The 17,659-nt window shown below is 34.3% G+C and overlaps 2 protein-coding genes and 1 long non-coding RNA gene across 4 annotated transcripts in view; 1 reads left to right on the forward strand and 2 right to left on the reverse strand.

Annotated features, from left to right (window-relative positions):
• The window catches only part of LOC126975483 (uncharacterized), a 325,432-nt gene that overhangs the window by 13,551 nt on the left and 294,222 nt on the right, over window positions 1-17,659 (reverse strand). The window lies entirely within an intron of this gene.
• LOC126975468 (uncharacterized) lies at window positions 9,727-12,234 on the forward strand. Its single transcript, XM_050823387.1, has 2 exons — window positions 9,727-9,988; window positions 11,457-12,234. The coding sequence occupies exons 1-2, from the start codon at window positions 9,802-9,804 to the stop codon at window positions 12,068-12,070; spliced, it is 801 nt and encodes a 266-aa protein (XP_050679344.1). The 5' UTR covers window positions 9,727-9,801; the 3' UTR covers window positions 12,071-12,234.
• On the reverse strand, window positions 10,102-12,686 carry LOC126975456 (uncharacterized). The gene is made up of 2 exons (XM_050823371.1): window positions 12,271-12,686; window positions 10,102-11,136 (listed from the first exon to the last, which is right to left on the reverse strand). Exons 1-2 carry the CDS (start codon window positions 12,567-12,569, stop codon window positions 10,257-10,259), a joined length of 1,179 nt encoding a protein of 392 aa, XP_050679328.1. The 5' UTR covers window positions 12,570-12,686; the 3' UTR covers window positions 10,102-10,256.

A 17,659-nucleotide genomic window follows, 5' to 3' on the forward strand; every position in this document is an offset into this window, starting at 1 on the left:
AGAGTTAAAATAGTGTGTCGAGTCGAGTGAGGTATTGAGTACAACAATATTGGTGAAGTTTATTTATAAGTCAGGACTGTATCGCCATCATTGCTTGAAGTTCAATACAATAGACATCTGTTGTTATGTAATAAGCCTATCTGAATTGTAGTGATTTATAACATGAAAGCGATTAAACCAACACGCACGGTGCCATCACTAGCCGTCTCCTCTCCAAACAAATATATTGAGATGCTGCTTCTATTACGTTAGTTCCACGCACCGCGGTATTCATATTAAATTTTCAATGTCACCATCTTAACTATTTTTTTGTCTTTTTAATGACAATAAGGGGAGAGATGAGCAGGAAGTTCAGCTGATGGTAATTGATACGCCCTGCCCATTACAATGCAGTGCAGCTCAGAATTCTTGAAAAACCCTAAAAATTCTGAGCGGCACTACAACTGCGCAAACCACTTTGAGACATAAGATGTTAAGTCTCATTTGCTCAGTAATATCACTAGCTACGGCACCCTTCAAACCGAAATACAGTAATGCTTTCACATTACTGCTCCACAGCAGAAATAGGCGTCGTTGTGGTACCCATAATCTAGTCGGCATCCTGTGCAAAGAAGCCTCCAACTTTTAAAGCTGTATGAAAAACAATTATAAGTCAAATATTCCATAATTTTAAATTAAAATCATTGTCTACAATCTAGAATGTTAGAACATTAACTAACTATTATGCGAAATTGGTTTCAGATTGAAATCTCGCATCAATTATTATCCAAATTCATTCAAACATGAGTGCTGAATAGGAATAATAAGAGAATACTTGCATCAGGTTAATCGTAAATAGACTTAAATATATATTTATATATTTAAGTATATGTATAATATAAAATTTTAAATGTATCCGTTATATTTGAAAGAAGTAATTCCTAAGCTCTATTTAAAATTAGTTCATAACGTACAACAAAGAACCACTGAAACTTCATTATATTCCACAAAGAGCTGCACCGGACTTGTGCCGCGGGGCGCAGCACAAACACAACCAATCAATTGTTTCCGATATTGTTTACTGATCTCATATGATACTTTACTATACTCATACTTTCTGATTCAATTTCTGTTCAACTTTGTGTTAAACTCAATACTATATTGGTTTTCAATTTATATTTTTGCTATTATTTGTTATTGGAATTGAAATTATAAGATTTAAATTTAATTAAGAATTATGGTAGCAAAAAATGAAAATATATTCAATAACATAAAAATGACTATAATTATAACTTTTTAACTGGTAATTTGAATATAAAGAGATAATAATTAGACTGTAAACTAACCAACTTTTTTTTTTCCTACTGCACTTGACTCAAAGTCACATTCGAAACTTTATACGAGCTCAAGACCGGCCGTCGTCTAGCCCTGACCTGAACCATTTGTATTTTAAAATTGGTTTTTGAAGAAATGCCCTAAACGGCATTCCAAAATCGAATCACTTAAAAATGTCTAGACTCTAGAACAAGCAGTAAGTAAGTTCAAGTCAGTTGGAATACAATTTTTTTTTTAATTTTTGTCTGAGACATAAATAAATAAAAGCATACAGGGTTTTATTAAAATTACTACCTAAAAAGTGTACTATTAAAAAGTGTAAGATACTGTATTTGTAACAGAACTTAAGGCTAGTCTACGTATCATATACCAGAAAATAGAAGTTTGGATTTAATTTTAATAATTGGTCATAGGAGTACCATTGATAATCAGTACGTGTTAAAAAATAAGACAAATTCTAACTCAAGATTCTCTCAAAAATGGAAAATTTCCAAAGTTTGCCGCCTTTATGAATAGTATTTTGACATAAATAAAAGAATATCGAACGTTACAAAAGTCAATTAAGCAATTATTATAATCAACAACAAAATCAAACATTACATTTACTAACAGACATAAAACTAAACATTATGATAGTCATAAATGTTTATGGAGCATATGATTCGAAATAAACGTTTTTAATTGGTAGATAATAAGCTTATATTAGTGTTATCCGATACACTATATTATGACAAAATCCTTCATTATTATAATAAATGTGAATGTAAATTTGTTTATTTAAGGATTCGCAGGCAATTTCTAGTATTTTCTTACTTCGTTCTGTTATAAGCTTATGGACTCAAGTTTTTAGTGAAGCTAAGCTAACTAAACTGTGGATAGAGCACATAGTTCGACGGTCAGATGACCGTTGGGGCTGTAAAGTCCTCGAATGGCGACCACGTACCGAAAGACGCAGTGTTGGTAGGCCCCCCACAAGATGGACCGACGATCTGATCAAGGTCCGGTCCGGATCCGTTCAAGATCGCCGGAATACGTTGGATGAGGGCAACGCAGGACCGATCGTCGTGGAAATCTTTGGGGGAAGACTTTGTCCAGCAGTGAACTTCTTCCGCCTGATGATGATGATGATGATGAAGCTGACTTAGCCGAATAAAATATGTTTTAGCACGATGTAATCGTACTAACATTATCGCAAAATAGTCCCTCGCCCCGCCTAAAATCGCTTCAGTGTCCAGGTATTCTAAAACATTGTGTGATGTACATATAAGTAAAACTGACAGTGTGTATTATCTGATTTTAAATATGAGCTGATAATGCAGAAAATGCAAGTAAGACATCCAACCGAAGACTGTATTCTGGTAATAAAACAAAAATTACCACTTTTATTTTTCAAACGTAACAAACATGTAGACTAAGAAAACAAAAAAACTTACAGAAGAAAACCAAAGAATAATTACATTATTCTAAGGATTTCTTTTTGTTAAATTGTCAACAATACATTTCATGAGACTTTAATTACAAGAAACTAAAGAAATAAACACAAATTATCGCTGCTTCAATCTCCTAACGTTAAAACGTGTTATAGGTAAGAACAGGGTGTTTACAAAATTACTTTGTAATTACAATTACTTTGAGAAACTCATCAAGTCTGAAGCAAGGGCAAAAAGTTAAGTAAACCGAAACTCGACATCAAAGCCTTTGTTTATGAACAATGTATTAATAAATGGCTTTTGACGATCATATATTATTAAGATATTTTAATAATTATATAACATTTAACACATTGTAACTTTGATTGGATTGAGTATTCCAGGTTTAACAATTGAGTGTTATGGTCTCCCTCCGCCATTTTTATGCAACATTTTATAATAAGATTCCATTTAAGAGATATATCCTTAAAAAATCCAAACAATTTATATCATTTTATTTTTTTTAAGTTGTACGACGATTTACAAACGATACCAGGAATATGAATAAGCCAGAAAGGTATAAGTTGAATTTAAAATATCTAAATTTAATATAATAGATTTAACTTTTTTTTCATTATAAAATGGTTTATTACTTACACAGCTAAAATTTCTGTAAGAACTCATCTATCGTTATAAAAGCAGTTCTTGCGTTATGAGTAATATTACATATATTACTATTTAATGGTGAGGGATCCTAGGAATTCGGAGCGAGAGTTGATGTGTTGCAAGTTATCTTATATTTGTCTCCGTACATTAGTCAACATACATTGAAAATAGACTACTATCACGATTGAGATATTTGTCGTAATTCGAAGACTTTTGAGTTTTCCGATATTATGACACCCTTAGAATAATGACACCAATAGATGTGGGATAGCCAATCATGATTTGCAGTTACAGCTATATATCTTTGCTATAAATTTAATGCGACGTAAATTTCTTTATAAAAATTATTTATTCAGAAATCACGAAAAACGATTTTTTTTAATAATAGCGAGACTTAAATACTTAACAATTATCAATAACAATCAACAAATTTTACTGCCAACAATACAATAGTGTTCTATACATAAGAAGGCTGCAAAGAATCCAATGCAACTCAATATACTTTTGACATAATGTCTTATCATTTGTATCTACAAATGAATTGCTTATCTTATGAAACCAATTATAATTATAAAGTTCTCGGTGGAATAAATATCCATATAAAAATAAAATTCCGAAATAAAAACACACAACTTTTTATTTCGTCTTGTGATTAAAGCAATTAAGCGTGGAATTAATCCTGTAAATGAAGTCTGATACTCTCGCAATTTCCACTACAGTTTTATTGACGGGATAGCTGGCAGTTCAAATATTATTTCAAAGGTTTAAGTGTGAATGTGTCGAAGATGGAATAGATGGTACCATTGATTCTTACCACGGTTGCCACGGTGCCCACGATTCGATTATTCTCGCTCCTGTGATTCTCTGGTGTTAGAGAATATGGGCTGCGATCAACACATACCATTTGGTAACAATCAGTATGACATTTAGATAGAGGAAAATAGAGTATCAGATCTTAATAGTTTAAGCTCAAGACGGAAAAGAATAATCATATTATTATTAATTCACTAATTGAAATATGCGACAATTCTTTACAATTTAATTTACACCAACAATTTGAAAAAAAAGTTGTGACAGATTAGTGTATAGATGAGAGTTAATAAAAATGTACATTTTTTTATTTATTTATTCAATGAACAAAATTATCTTAAGATATATAAGAAATATAATAAAGACATACTCGCAAAACCTTAGAAGGTTTATGAACGAGCGGTAAGTTCGCATTACAATAATTATTTTAATTACTTAAGACTTAATTTAACACATAGTAATAATATTAAAATATACATCATAGGTATTCCTGGTTATTGGATTCTAGATAGATTTTTTTTAACTTTACTTTCAAATTTTTCCTTTGTAGATATATATATATCTATAAGATCATCGGGTAATGTATTTAATATCCTAGTTAATATATAGTTACAGGTTCTTTTACCATATATGTTATTATATTTAGGTAGACAAAACTAATAAAGCTTTGGATGAGGGTAGCGCAGGTTCGATCATCGTGAAGATCTTTGGGGGAGGCCTTTGTCCAGCAATGGACGTCTTCTGACTGATATGATGATGACGATGATATAAAGCTTAGAAAAAGAGTAGTCAATATATTTTATATACCTAGTATATAGTACAGCGAGTCTCTTTTTGTTGCATTTATACTTCTTATCTTATACTACTATCCTTAAATTTTAGAATACATTTATCTTTGGTCAGATAGAAATCAAAGATGTATTATAGATGTGAGGAATGTGGCACGTTGAATAATTTTGAGAGTATGCCGAGTAATTGCAATTGGAGCAGTTTAATATATTTAATCGCTAGATTAGTGTACTTCAGTTATTTTCACAGCATCATGACGTACGGCATTTTACTATGGGATCATGCTGCTGACATTGATATAGTGTTTGCTCTGCAAAAGAGAGCTGTTCGTGCTATATATCAGCTTGGTTATAGACAGTCTCTCAAAGAAAAATTTAAAGAAATAAATATGATGATTGTTCATTGTCAGTACATTTATGAAAATTTGATATACGTTTACAAGAATCGTCACCTTTTTGCTCTTAATAGTGATTTTCATTATTATAACACTAGACATAAGGGATTGCTTGTAAGTAATTCTATTAGGCTTCATAAGATTCATAATAGCTTTAAGGGTAATTTATACACTTCTATAATAAAGTCCCAGCCACTTCAGGCATTATCTATAAATAAATTTCAATGTTTTATAAAAAAAATGGATCTGTCGTAAATCCTATTACTCCGCAGCTGAATATCTAAACGATCGGACAGCCTTGGACTAGATTGTGATTATTTTATAGCGACAGAACTGACTGTACAATATTGTATATTTTTATTGAAAAGAGCGCAAAAAAAGAATGCTGGGAGAGTTTCTTGCGCCGCTTCTTCTCTCTCAGAGCGCCATTTGTTTCCGAATTCCTATTAGAAATTACAACAAAAAGAATTCTAAAGGAATCAATTTTGAGAAAATAAATGCCTTTTATGCCTTTTATTCCTAATGTTTGAGTTTGCGGGTTTGAAGATTCCTTAATTATTAGCTTACAACATAATATGTATCTTATAGAGTTCTATTCCAGTGTCAGTTAATGTTAGTTAAGGCAGTAACTTTGTTGTTTGATGCTGTATGGTGGTTTCAGTTTCAGTGCAGAGTGCTCACAATAAAAAGAACTCAATATAGTTATGTAGAAAAACATAAAAACTTAATATATTATTCTCATATGCACCAGTTGTAATCGTAGAAATATGAATCAGCAATATAAAAGTACGTAGTCGCGGTTCGTTACGTTTGCCGTCTCTAGAGAGAACTCAGAACAACGAGCTTACAACATGAATCTTTCACGGGCGTCTTGGTGTCACAATACTGATTTGTAACCACTACATAATCAGTTTTAATACTATCCCTACTGATTAGAAATTGTGTTAATGTTTGACTTTATTGCATTTCGATACGGGCACTTGAATAAAAGTAAGTCACATAATTGGACGTAATTCAGGTAAACGTCCTGCTCGTCTCGTTGCTTATTTTATAAAAAAAAAGATTTAATGGAACAGTGCAATGGGGCGCAAGCTCTGAGGCTATCTAGATTACTTCAAAGCATGCTTTGGGATTATATTCCCTAGAAATCAGTAAAGTAGCCGTCCAAAGCAAACCTAGCGACTGACGGACTATTGCAGAAGCAAATTTGAAAGGACCTGGATTGAAATTAATACTTATCTGGAATAATTTTTTTTGTTTGACAAAAATACGTAAACAAGCAATCATAATAGCGATATTGTAAGATAAGTGCTATAATTACCCTGTTATTCAAACTGATTCGACAAAAACCTACTTTCAATGGAAATACGCTCTAATTAAAATATACTGTTATCTCAATTTCATTACGGGCTCTACGATATTAAAACAAATGGAATGTACCCTTATTATCTGAAATGAGAATTAAATAATGTAATGAAAATAAGTTTAAAAGTTAGTTTGTTCATTTTAGATAATAAGTATACGTTTCAAGTGAGAGTTCCGAGTGAGACTAATTTTTATTGAGGTGCAGATTTTTTTTTAATTCGAGAATAATCGAATGCGGGTAAGAAGTAGCACTTATTTATCAGTAACTAGATATTGGTATATCTTGACAGTTTTCTTATCCTTTACCCGTTTGCGATTTTCCTATTTTTATCAATTAAGCCACTTAAAATTGGAGATACTTCTAATTTTTTTAACTATGTTGATGGCACTTGATAGGATTAGTAATGGTATTTATCTTCTCAAAACTGATTCCCTTAGAATTCTTTTTGAAGTCTTCATTTCTAACACGACCACCGCTTTGGAAAGAAATGGCGCTCTAAGAGAGAAGAAGCTCCCAGCATCCTTTTTTACGCTTTAACAAAATATACAATATTGTACTGTCATTATGATTGCTATAAAATAATTATAAAAAGTCTCTGGCTGTCCGAACACTTAGCTGCAACATAAAACATATTTACACATATTAGCTTTCGGGTGAGGGCATAAAAGAATGCTGTATTTTTTTTTGTAGCTGTGGAGGTGATCAAAGATGATATAAGCTTGGTGCCTCATCGACAGCCCCACCACCCTTAATATAATTATGATCGCCATTAACAGTGCAGTTATAGACAGCATTGTATAATTTTTTATTAAATTATTTTCACTAAATGTGTGACGTATGAAATATAATTGTATGTTTGCAATGCATCATCAATAACTGCTAGCAACTATCGGCTGTGATCATAAACGAGAATTCATTTCGTTTTTTAATAGCCTGTCAAAGTTATAATTGGTATGCTCTATCATAACTGGCTGTCAATTACACACGGGTAAATTTAAACTGTATTCTGCAATCATAACCAGTAATATTATTTTGACAATTAAATAATACACTAACTACTTAAATTATTGTACATTCATAACAGAAGGTAAGATATACAATCAGTTTATTTATTATAAACATAAATGTATTTTAACAAAACAAATAATATTTGTTAAACTATATTTGCAATACTATGATAACATTAATTAAAACTATCACTAAGGGGAAGCGTACCGAGAATACTGTCAGCATTTCCACGTTGGATAGCTAGGCTGATGCGTTGACTGAAACAGCTGGCAGCGCTTGGGTTGGCAGCAGACCTATAGAGGCAAGAAGATTTTACTTTGTACATTCTCCGCGCCTCTGGGCCCTACAGGCCACGTGTCTCGACACTAAATGGCACAAATATATAAGAATCACTGAGACCGACATATTTGCGATTTTTACTTTTTTCGGCAGTCGAAGCAGCAGCCCCGGCACCAACTGACGTAACTTGGACATGAAGGAGCCAGAGTATCGACGCAAGTCGTGTCCCGTACCCAAGATTATTGTTATATACTCTTTAAATATTAACTTTTGCCCGAATACCATATAAAAGGGATACCAAGAGAACAAAAGCGTGAAGCTAATATAATTATATGCATATTATGCACACTTATAATAAAGCAAACCAATATATATAAAAGCGTTTGGTACACAACAGTTAATGTTTAATTAAAGTAAATTTTATATTTAAATTATTGTGGTTTTCTTTTCGCACGCACGAACGCACGATGCGTTCTGGCTTGCGAGTCCTCGCTCAAATCATTGCATCCAGGGAAATAATAATAGAATTAATAAGTTAATATGTATTCTATTAAGTTAATAAAGATCGCACTGTTTTTAGGAACAAGTTGATTTTAACTTCAAGTACTGGAGATTTTATATATTTTTTATATAAGAGGGGGCAGACGGGCGGAAATTGATGAGGCAGGCACCCATGGACATACGGACATATGTTGGGAATATGCTCTCTTAACTAGAAGGTCCCTAGATCGTATCGGTTCGGGAAACTGCAGCCGGTAATTCATTCCACAAAGTGGCTGCACGAGGCAAGAAGTTCCTCGCAAACGCACAGTTGTAGAATGCAAAATATTTATTATAGTGTTCGTCGCTCCATCGGAACTAAATAAAATAAACATGTAGCTAAAGATGGTAACCTCGATGTACACAATGGAATTCAGAATTTTCAATAACCTGACTTAAGACCTTTTGTTAAGGTGTTACATTAAGGCATGAATTATATTTATATTGGTTATAATTTCAAAATATTTATTGTGACGAATTCTCACAATCAAGCTTTTGGTGCAATGACGTTCGATATATATAGACACATAGACATATAGACACACGCCACAAATGACACCATAATAACCTTTGACAGCTATGTCTATACATTTCTGCTCCAGTTGTTTAAAATATTACCGGTCAGTAGGCAGCAATGTAAACACTATTTCAATTTCAGCTGCGTATTTTGAATTTAGAACCCGATTGTCCCATTCTGACAAGCGGATCTTGTCTGGGGGCTTGTCAATAATATTGTACCATATTTAATGAAAATATATTCGTTTTATTAAATTACTTCCGCATTTTGCACATAAATCTTATATAAATAAAATAACCTTACCGATGATAATTCACACCACCTTTTTTTGGAGTTGTTAATGTATTATTGAAGCATTTTTTATTGCATACTTAGGCTTATAGATTGACACACAGCTGACACACGACTTAGAGCCAGTCCACACGGCGCGTTGCGTCAGCGTTGCGTCGACGCAGCGCTACCACTGCGTTGTTTTACATACAAATAACCAAGGTGTTCACACGGCGCGCTGCGTCGTCGCAACGCACACATGACGGACAGCAGCCCCCGAGACGAAGCGGGAGGGGGTGTACTCGTGCGACGTCGGAGCGTCAGCGCTCAGTTGCTTGTGCGTTGACAGAGAGGATATACGGAAGCTCATTTCGTTTTACGTTTACGTTTTTGTATTTAGTTTTATTTGCAGGGTAATTAGTTTTATTTGCAGGGTAAAATGAATACCATTGAAGAAATTGACATAGATTACTTGATTACATTGATACAGGAAAGGGAAATTATATGGGACAAGTCAAACGTAGATTTTAAAAATAAAAATTTAAAAACAAAAGCCTGGGAAGACATATCAAAAGTTTTATTTCCTGATTACGAGAATTTCACAGCTGAACGAAAAAATAAAGTTGGTGAGTTCACAGTACAGATATTTATTTTTTTTTTTTATTTAAGAGGGCTTTCAAGATTTTCTTGCACCGCCAATTCCGCGATCAGTACAAAATTAATATCTCGACACTCTAAAATTTTAAAACTTAGGGAATTTAGATTAGCGTGAGTACTATTTTATTACTTAGCTCAAAACTAACCTAGACTACGCTGAGTAGGTATAAAATATTATTTTTTTACTGATCGCGGAATTGGCGGTGCAAGAAAATCTTGAAAACCCTCATAATACAATTATACCTTATTTAGCTGCCAAGGCAGAGTTCCTCTAGTCATAAAATAGGTCGCATATTGCTGTCTTATGACATTCGGTGCTGTCTGTTCTTCATGTACGGGTTGTATTGGGAGAAATTCATCAACACTTATAGCAAATTTATCTCTTTGTCTAAAACCATCTCGATCAGCGACAAAATTGTGTAATACACAACATGCTTTTATAATGTCAGTAGCGAAGTCATAGGACACGTCTATCGGTCTGTGAAAAATGCGCCATTTGTTAGCCATAATCCCAAAAGCGCATTCGACATATCTTCTGGCTCTGCTTAGACGGTAATTGAAAACCTTTTGTTGTAAGTCGAGATTTTGACCGCCATATGGACGCATAATATGTTTGCTCAGTCCAAAAGCTTCGTCACCCACAAATACATACGGGGTTGGTATATTGCTACCAGAGAGTGGCTGGGGTTGAGGTAGTGGTAAGTTGTTGTTAATCATTAGCTCGTACAGTTTAGAATTTTGTAATATGGTTGAATCGCATTCTTTTCCGTATGCACCGATGTCGACAAATACGAATTTGTAATTTGAATCCACAATAGCTAGCAACACAATCGAAAAAAAGGCTTTATAATTAAAAAAAAGTGAGCCACTATTTGCAGGATTACACACGCGGATATGTTTGCCGTCGATGGCACCAACACATTGAGGAAAATTTGCCTTTACATCAAAACCCCTCGCTATTGTTTGGAAACTTTCAGTTGTCAGTTCAGGGATGTTGTCTCGAAGAAGATTGGTCCATATAGCACGACAAACTCTTTGTATTATATATGCAATAGTAGATTTTCCCCGTTTGAATTTGAAATGTAAATCAGTTATTGAATTTCCACTTCCTAGGTATCTGAAAAGAAAATAATTATTATAATATGCATTTATGAGATAGATAGATACCCGAAAAAAAATACTGACATATTCAGACATCGATAGCAAATAACTTTCTCTATGTAACCAATTAATTCTAGAATCGCGAAAAAAATAGCAGCTGTTGCATACATTTTGATTCAGTAGGTATTGCTTTTTGTATGTAACAGCTGTTATATTTTCACGATTCCAGAGTCGGTCACATAGTGTTTGTTAACGATATCTGAATATGTCATTAAATTTTATCGAGAAATTCACTATGTATAAATTATTAAATCATGTTTACTATTGGTTTTGCAGGTAATGATTTAATAAAAAAATGGAGAAGTGTAAAAGATAATTACTTCAGATATTCAAAAAAATTAAAAGAAGCATCAAAATCGGGCTCGGGCGCTACGAAACTGAAGAAGTATCATTTATACAATCAACTCCTTTTTTTGAGAAAAGTGGAACAAAATGCCACCGAATCTAGCTTAGACTCGCCTAGAGAAATCAACAATGAATCTACGTCTACAAATGATGACATTACCACAGACAACACTCCGCGCTATGTTCCAGTCGCGCGCAAAAGGGCAATGCAAATGGATGAGTTTGAAAGAGAAGGACTAAAACTTCTCAAGGAGCCGGAAAATCGCCATATGTCATTTTTCAGAGCTATATTGCCATCTATTCAAGAATTTTCCGACCGAGAAACTCTCCGTTTCCAAAGTAAAGTTATACAAATTATAGATGAAATGCGGTATGGACAAACATCATCATATGTGAGTGGCCCATCAACGTCTCACCAACCACCATATGGGTATCAAACAGCAAATTTTCAAAGTACATACATTTCTGATTTTAATAATTCAATTACATCTCCAGAAACATCTCAAGCAAGTGAAGAAACTGAATACGATTTTTCTAATTTGTAATTACTGGATGATATCTCTCTTAAATAATGTCTAAATTTAAAATTATGACAATTGCTGATTATTTGTGAGTTGATTACTCTCTTAAATAATGTCTAAATTTAAAATTATGACAATTGCTGATTATTTGTGAGTTGATTACTAATTAAACAAACCAAAAAAACTGTTATATTTTTATTACTTAAATATATTTATATAGTTACCTTAAAGTGATTCCCAGCATTTCTACTGGTTCCACTGGATTCCTCATATTAGTATAGTTTTTTCGTATGTGTGGTTCTAAGGACTTCAATAAACATTCGAAGCTGGATACACTCATTCTAAAAAAATTATAAAACTTCTTTTCGTCTAATAGCAACTCCCGATATTCTAAAAAAAAAAACTGTCCATCACGATTTCTTAATGAAATGAAAGGACTGATCCAGTACCGTCTTGTGATCTTGCGTCGATTTCGGCGGTGACGTAGTAATAGGAGCAATGCTAGACGTCTTTTCCGATCCATGATTTGCTATAGACTGACTGCGAATTTTTTTCAAAATACTTGCCGCAACTGTGCGTCGCCGCTGCGCCGACGGAACGTTGACTGCGTCATAGTAACGCTGCAGCGCCCGTGTGGCCGGCTATGCGTCAAAATATTTGCGTTGCGACGACGCAACGCAACGCAACGCGCCGTGTGGACACGCTCTAAGGAGAAAAGTGTGCTTACATTGTCTTTAAGCACACTTTTGCCGTTCCGTTATCAGAATGCGTATGATACGTCCATATGTATAGAACGTCATTGTTCTGGTGTGTAATAAAATTGCTTACTTCGTGACCACAATTATAATAATATGTTAATCTCTCTACCTTATTCTTTAACAATTACTTACAATTGCACAACTTTATTTATATTCAACGTCTGTTTCCGACCAAACGCTCGATAAGAATGCCCCCACTTTTTAAAAATAATCGACTATATTACCTTTCGTTCTCCATAGACGAGTTCTATCGAGATCATTGATCATAAAAATAAACATGATTTAACTGACAAATTTGTAAAACAATAATAAATAATCATAAATTAATAACATTATTAAATTGAAAACTATATCTCAACAGTTACTGCTAACAAGATCGGTACCGTACGACGAATCATTAAAATATAAATACGTACTTACAGATCTCATATTCTTAGTACGACATCATTATATTTACAAATATAATTCTTAAAATACACGTCATAGATACGTTGAACAACTGAACCGAAATACTGTAATACAAAATGAGATTACAACAAAGTTTAACTGTATAATCATAATATTACATTGGATGTTATAATAATTTCATTATCAAAATAAATGTAAATGTTTTTGTTGCAGTCATTATAATTAAATAGTATTTTATTTCTACGAACACCAAACTGAATTATGGTCATGTATCTATATTATTAAGTCTATTTTTTTTTAAGTTTATGTCGACTGTTTATCTAGGATCTCTTCATATTATTTTGTTGTCAATGAAATGTTGAGAGAAATAGAGAATACTTTTTATAATTACTTTTGTAGAAATATTTATTCAATGAAAATCGCATATCTTAATGTGTTTGTAAACCTTTTAATAAAATGTTTTTTTAAAGGATCAAGCATTACTTTTACGCAAAAAACCTAACGCTTACAATACAGTTACAATTACATGCATTTTAATCCTTTAAAAGGTATTTTATTTCAATTGGTAATACTAGCATTAATGAAATAAAATTCTTTGAAACCTTATTACGACTTTGTTGTGTTTTATTGGTATGTTAGTGTAAAGAAGTTTAATGTACTTAATACAATAAGATTAAAATCACAAATTCATTTTATGTTATATAAAATAAGCCATAAGTTTATTATGACATTATAAATTACTAGCCTAGATTTATATAAGGCTAGTAATATTATTTATATATCAGATAGGACCTCGTCCAAATAAAATAAACAATTGATAACAATGTTAATTTGAGTTACCAGCTTATAGAAGCCGAGCCCACCATCTTAATTTATTGCTCAGCCTATATCAGTGACACAATCTTTTGTCATGCAAATTGTAAGGACAATGTAACATGAAACAGCAAATTTGAATGATTATTTATATGCCATTTAGTTATAGGTATTCACGGGCTACTTTCCGCAACTCGACGACTGCTGTGCGCCTATTTTGCGTCATAGGGTTGGGTTGCTAACCTTGCCATCCCAACTCCTCAAGGAAGTTACTCAAACCTCTGATGTCACCCATGACCTCGGGGAGAGTCCTCGGTGACCCCAGGTGTTTGGCCCGGTATGTGGCCACACCGCAGCACTCCAGGATGAGGTGTGTGGCCGTTTCTTCCGTCTCCTTGCAAGCCCTGCACAGGGGACTGTCGGTGACACCTATATTAAACAGATGTTTGTTAAAGGGGCCGTGACCCGTTATTACATGAGTTATCTTACATAATCTTGATCGTGTGAGTTTCACCAGCTTACGAGAGAGCCTCTGATATATGCATGGTAGAGCCTCTTTTGCTTGTCTGCATCCACTCATCTCCGTCCAGTATTTATTATGTAGCTCCTTGGTGTGCTGCCTTATGACTGATGTGGGCCAACCAGAGGGGAGAGGGACTATTGGTTCCGGTCCAATGGCTATCATTTCTGAGCCCATCCTTGCTAATTCGTCAGCGGCATCATTACCTCTGGAGCCACTGCGACCCTTGATCCACTGCAGAGTTACGCGATTGTTGTTATCACATACTTCCGTCAGGGAACAGTTACAGTTGTATATAAGCTTTGAGGTGATAATATTGCTTTGTAGGGCTTGTAGTACTGATTTGCTGTCCGTAAGGATCCAGATGGAGTAATCCTTTACCTTACGTGTCAGAGTCGCCGTAGCCGCTTCGATGATGCCCATGCATTCCGCTTGGAAGACAGAATTATGAGCACCAAGTGTTGCAGCTATGTTTATGTTTAGATCTTCAGAAAACACTCCGTAACCCGTTCCAGACCTTGTTTTCGAGCCGTCAGTGAAGATCCAGAGCTCCTTTCCATTACGACACTCTTTCGGTTCTTCATGCAGCTGTATTTTATATTTTTTGTCAAAAATAAATTGCTTTGGAGACCTGTCACTTACTGCCAGCAGCAGTGGTTCCTTTATAATCACCTCATTTAGGACCTCTGAAGAAGCAGATTTATTGGTCTTCCAAAGATTTTGTGTTTTTAAGCTTGCCGCAGCGGAGGCTGCCTCTTGTTTTATGAATAGGTGTAGCGCTGGAAGATTCAGCATGGCTTCTTAAGCAGCAGTAGGTGTACTTCGCATACATCCTGTAATGGCCATACAGGCTAGTCTTTGGAAACGTTGTAGTTTGTTACATGTGGTTTTAAGTTTAGTGCGTGGCCACCAGACTACTGCGCCGTAACATAACATGGGACGTATTACCGTTGTGTAAAGCCATAGTACGATATATGGGGCGAGACCCCATGATTTTGCTACCATTCTACGGCATTGCCAGAAAGATAAAGTAGCCGTTTTTATTTTTGCCTCTATATGGGCACTCCAATTCAGCTTACTATCCAGTAATACTCCTAGATACTTTACCTCGTTTGTTAGTTGGAGTTCAGTATCAAACAGTTTTGGTAGTTTGTAGTTTCCCAAAACTCGTTTGTTAGTAAACATTATCAGTTCCGTTTTTGTTGGATTAACTGATAAGTCGTTGTTTTTCTACGATGTTCAATGCTGCATTTGTTTCTTCGCATACTGTATTAGCAAACTTTCCGCATATTAAAATGGTTAGATCATCTGCGTAACCTACAGTATAGTATAGGTTTTGGTTGAGGGTGGTAATCAGATCGTTTACAACGAGGTTCCACAAAAGAGGCGAGATTACACCTCCTTGGGGGCAACCTTTAGCAACAATCGCTTTTTGTGACTCACCTTCAGCAAGTAATATGACTCTACTTTTCAGCATGTTATCAATCCATGTGTTAAGTGTTGTACATACTCCATGGCGTTGTAGGGCATCCTTTATTTTGGTGAATTTTGTCTTGTCGAAGGCACCTTCAATGTCTATCTTTTCTGAAAGTGCACCTTCTATTACAATTACTACAGCTTGCAGTGCAGATTCAGTGCTTTTCCCTTGACTATACGCATGTTGATTAGGGTGTAAGGGTATTCTTCGAAGGTAGTTTTCCCTCAGTTCTCTCTCGCATAGCCTTTCCAAAGTTTTCAAGATGAAGGAGGTAAGGCTAATGGGTCTGAATGATCTAACATTAGAGTAGTCACTTTTACCTGGTTTTGGTATGAAAATCACTTTCACCTCCCTCCATATTCGGGGTATGTATCCATGCGCTAGACACGCCCTGAATATGTCAATCAGCAGGTTTAGAATGGTCTCTCCCCCCCATTGTAACAAAGCAGGAAATATTTTGTCCGGCCCCGCTGACTTAAAAGGGTGAAAGGTATTAATGGCCCATTTTGTTTTCTCAATGGTAACCACCTTGTGGGCTATCCGCCAGTCTTTTTCTTCAGGAGAAGAGTATTCATCCATCCACTCTATTTTCTGCATGATTTTGCAGCCAGGGAAGTGTGTTTCTATAAGGATGCCATTTAGTTTTATAGGCAAACTTTTACGATAGGAATCTTTGTTTGGTGATAAAGGACTATGGAAACCTTAATACCAAAGAGCGTAATTTGCGTTATGAACGTTCATAGCACGTTACATGCATTCTATAGCACAAAAATTTGTTTATTTATAATCTAGTAACTCTGAAAATGATCGGATTTCTATATTTGCTAAATATATTAAGTTCTCTAGCTTTGCCTAATTTGGAGCAAGGAAAATTGTGTGAAAGTGAATCATTTATAGGCATAAATGGTATATATTATATCAACCCATTGTTTGCTGAACCAAGAGATAGTTTGACCTGGAATAGTGTATATTTGTAAACATAAGTCCTCGAGTTTTAGCGAGACTAACGAATTGTATTATAAATCCGAAAGGGTTTTCGTTTTCGCTTAAAGCTCCCAGGCGGCTTATTTTTTTCCGACATCTTCAACAAATATCGTTAATGTATACGCATGTGTAGTGCACTTATAGAATTATAAACTCAAACCTTCCTCAAGAACCTGCTATCCATTGGTGAAAACTGCATGGAAATCGGTACAATATTTTTGAGTTTATCGCGAACAGACAGACAGACGCGGTGGAGGACTTTTTTGTATAATATGTAGTGATAGTACGTTATTGGATACGGTGTCAATCTAAATTCAGTGGTAATAATTTCGGATGAAGTGAATTCATTAGAATAATCACGTAAGTTGACATAATATTATTGTATATGAAAGTTTACAATCAAGTAAACTTTAATATATTTTAGATATCGTCTTTACTTAAAAACTTTAGGCCAAATAATAAAAAAAACACTACTAAAATCATTCTTAAATATCCAGAAGATTTTTTTAACACAAAATAATAATTAAACGACATAATATTACGGAACCATTGTATAACTTAGTTGCAGTAGAAACTTCTGTGAATTAAGTTGTAATGGTGCATTTAATACTACGGAAATTATGGATAGCTGTGAAGACGAGATCCCGTTACAG

Source organism: Leptidea sinapis, chromosome 36 (assembly GCF_905404315.1).
Source record: "Leptidea sinapis chromosome 36, ilLepSina1.1, whole genome shotgun sequence".
In the NCBI taxonomy this organism is placed as follows: Eukaryota; Metazoa; Arthropoda; class Insecta; order Lepidoptera; family Pieridae; genus Leptidea; species Leptidea sinapis.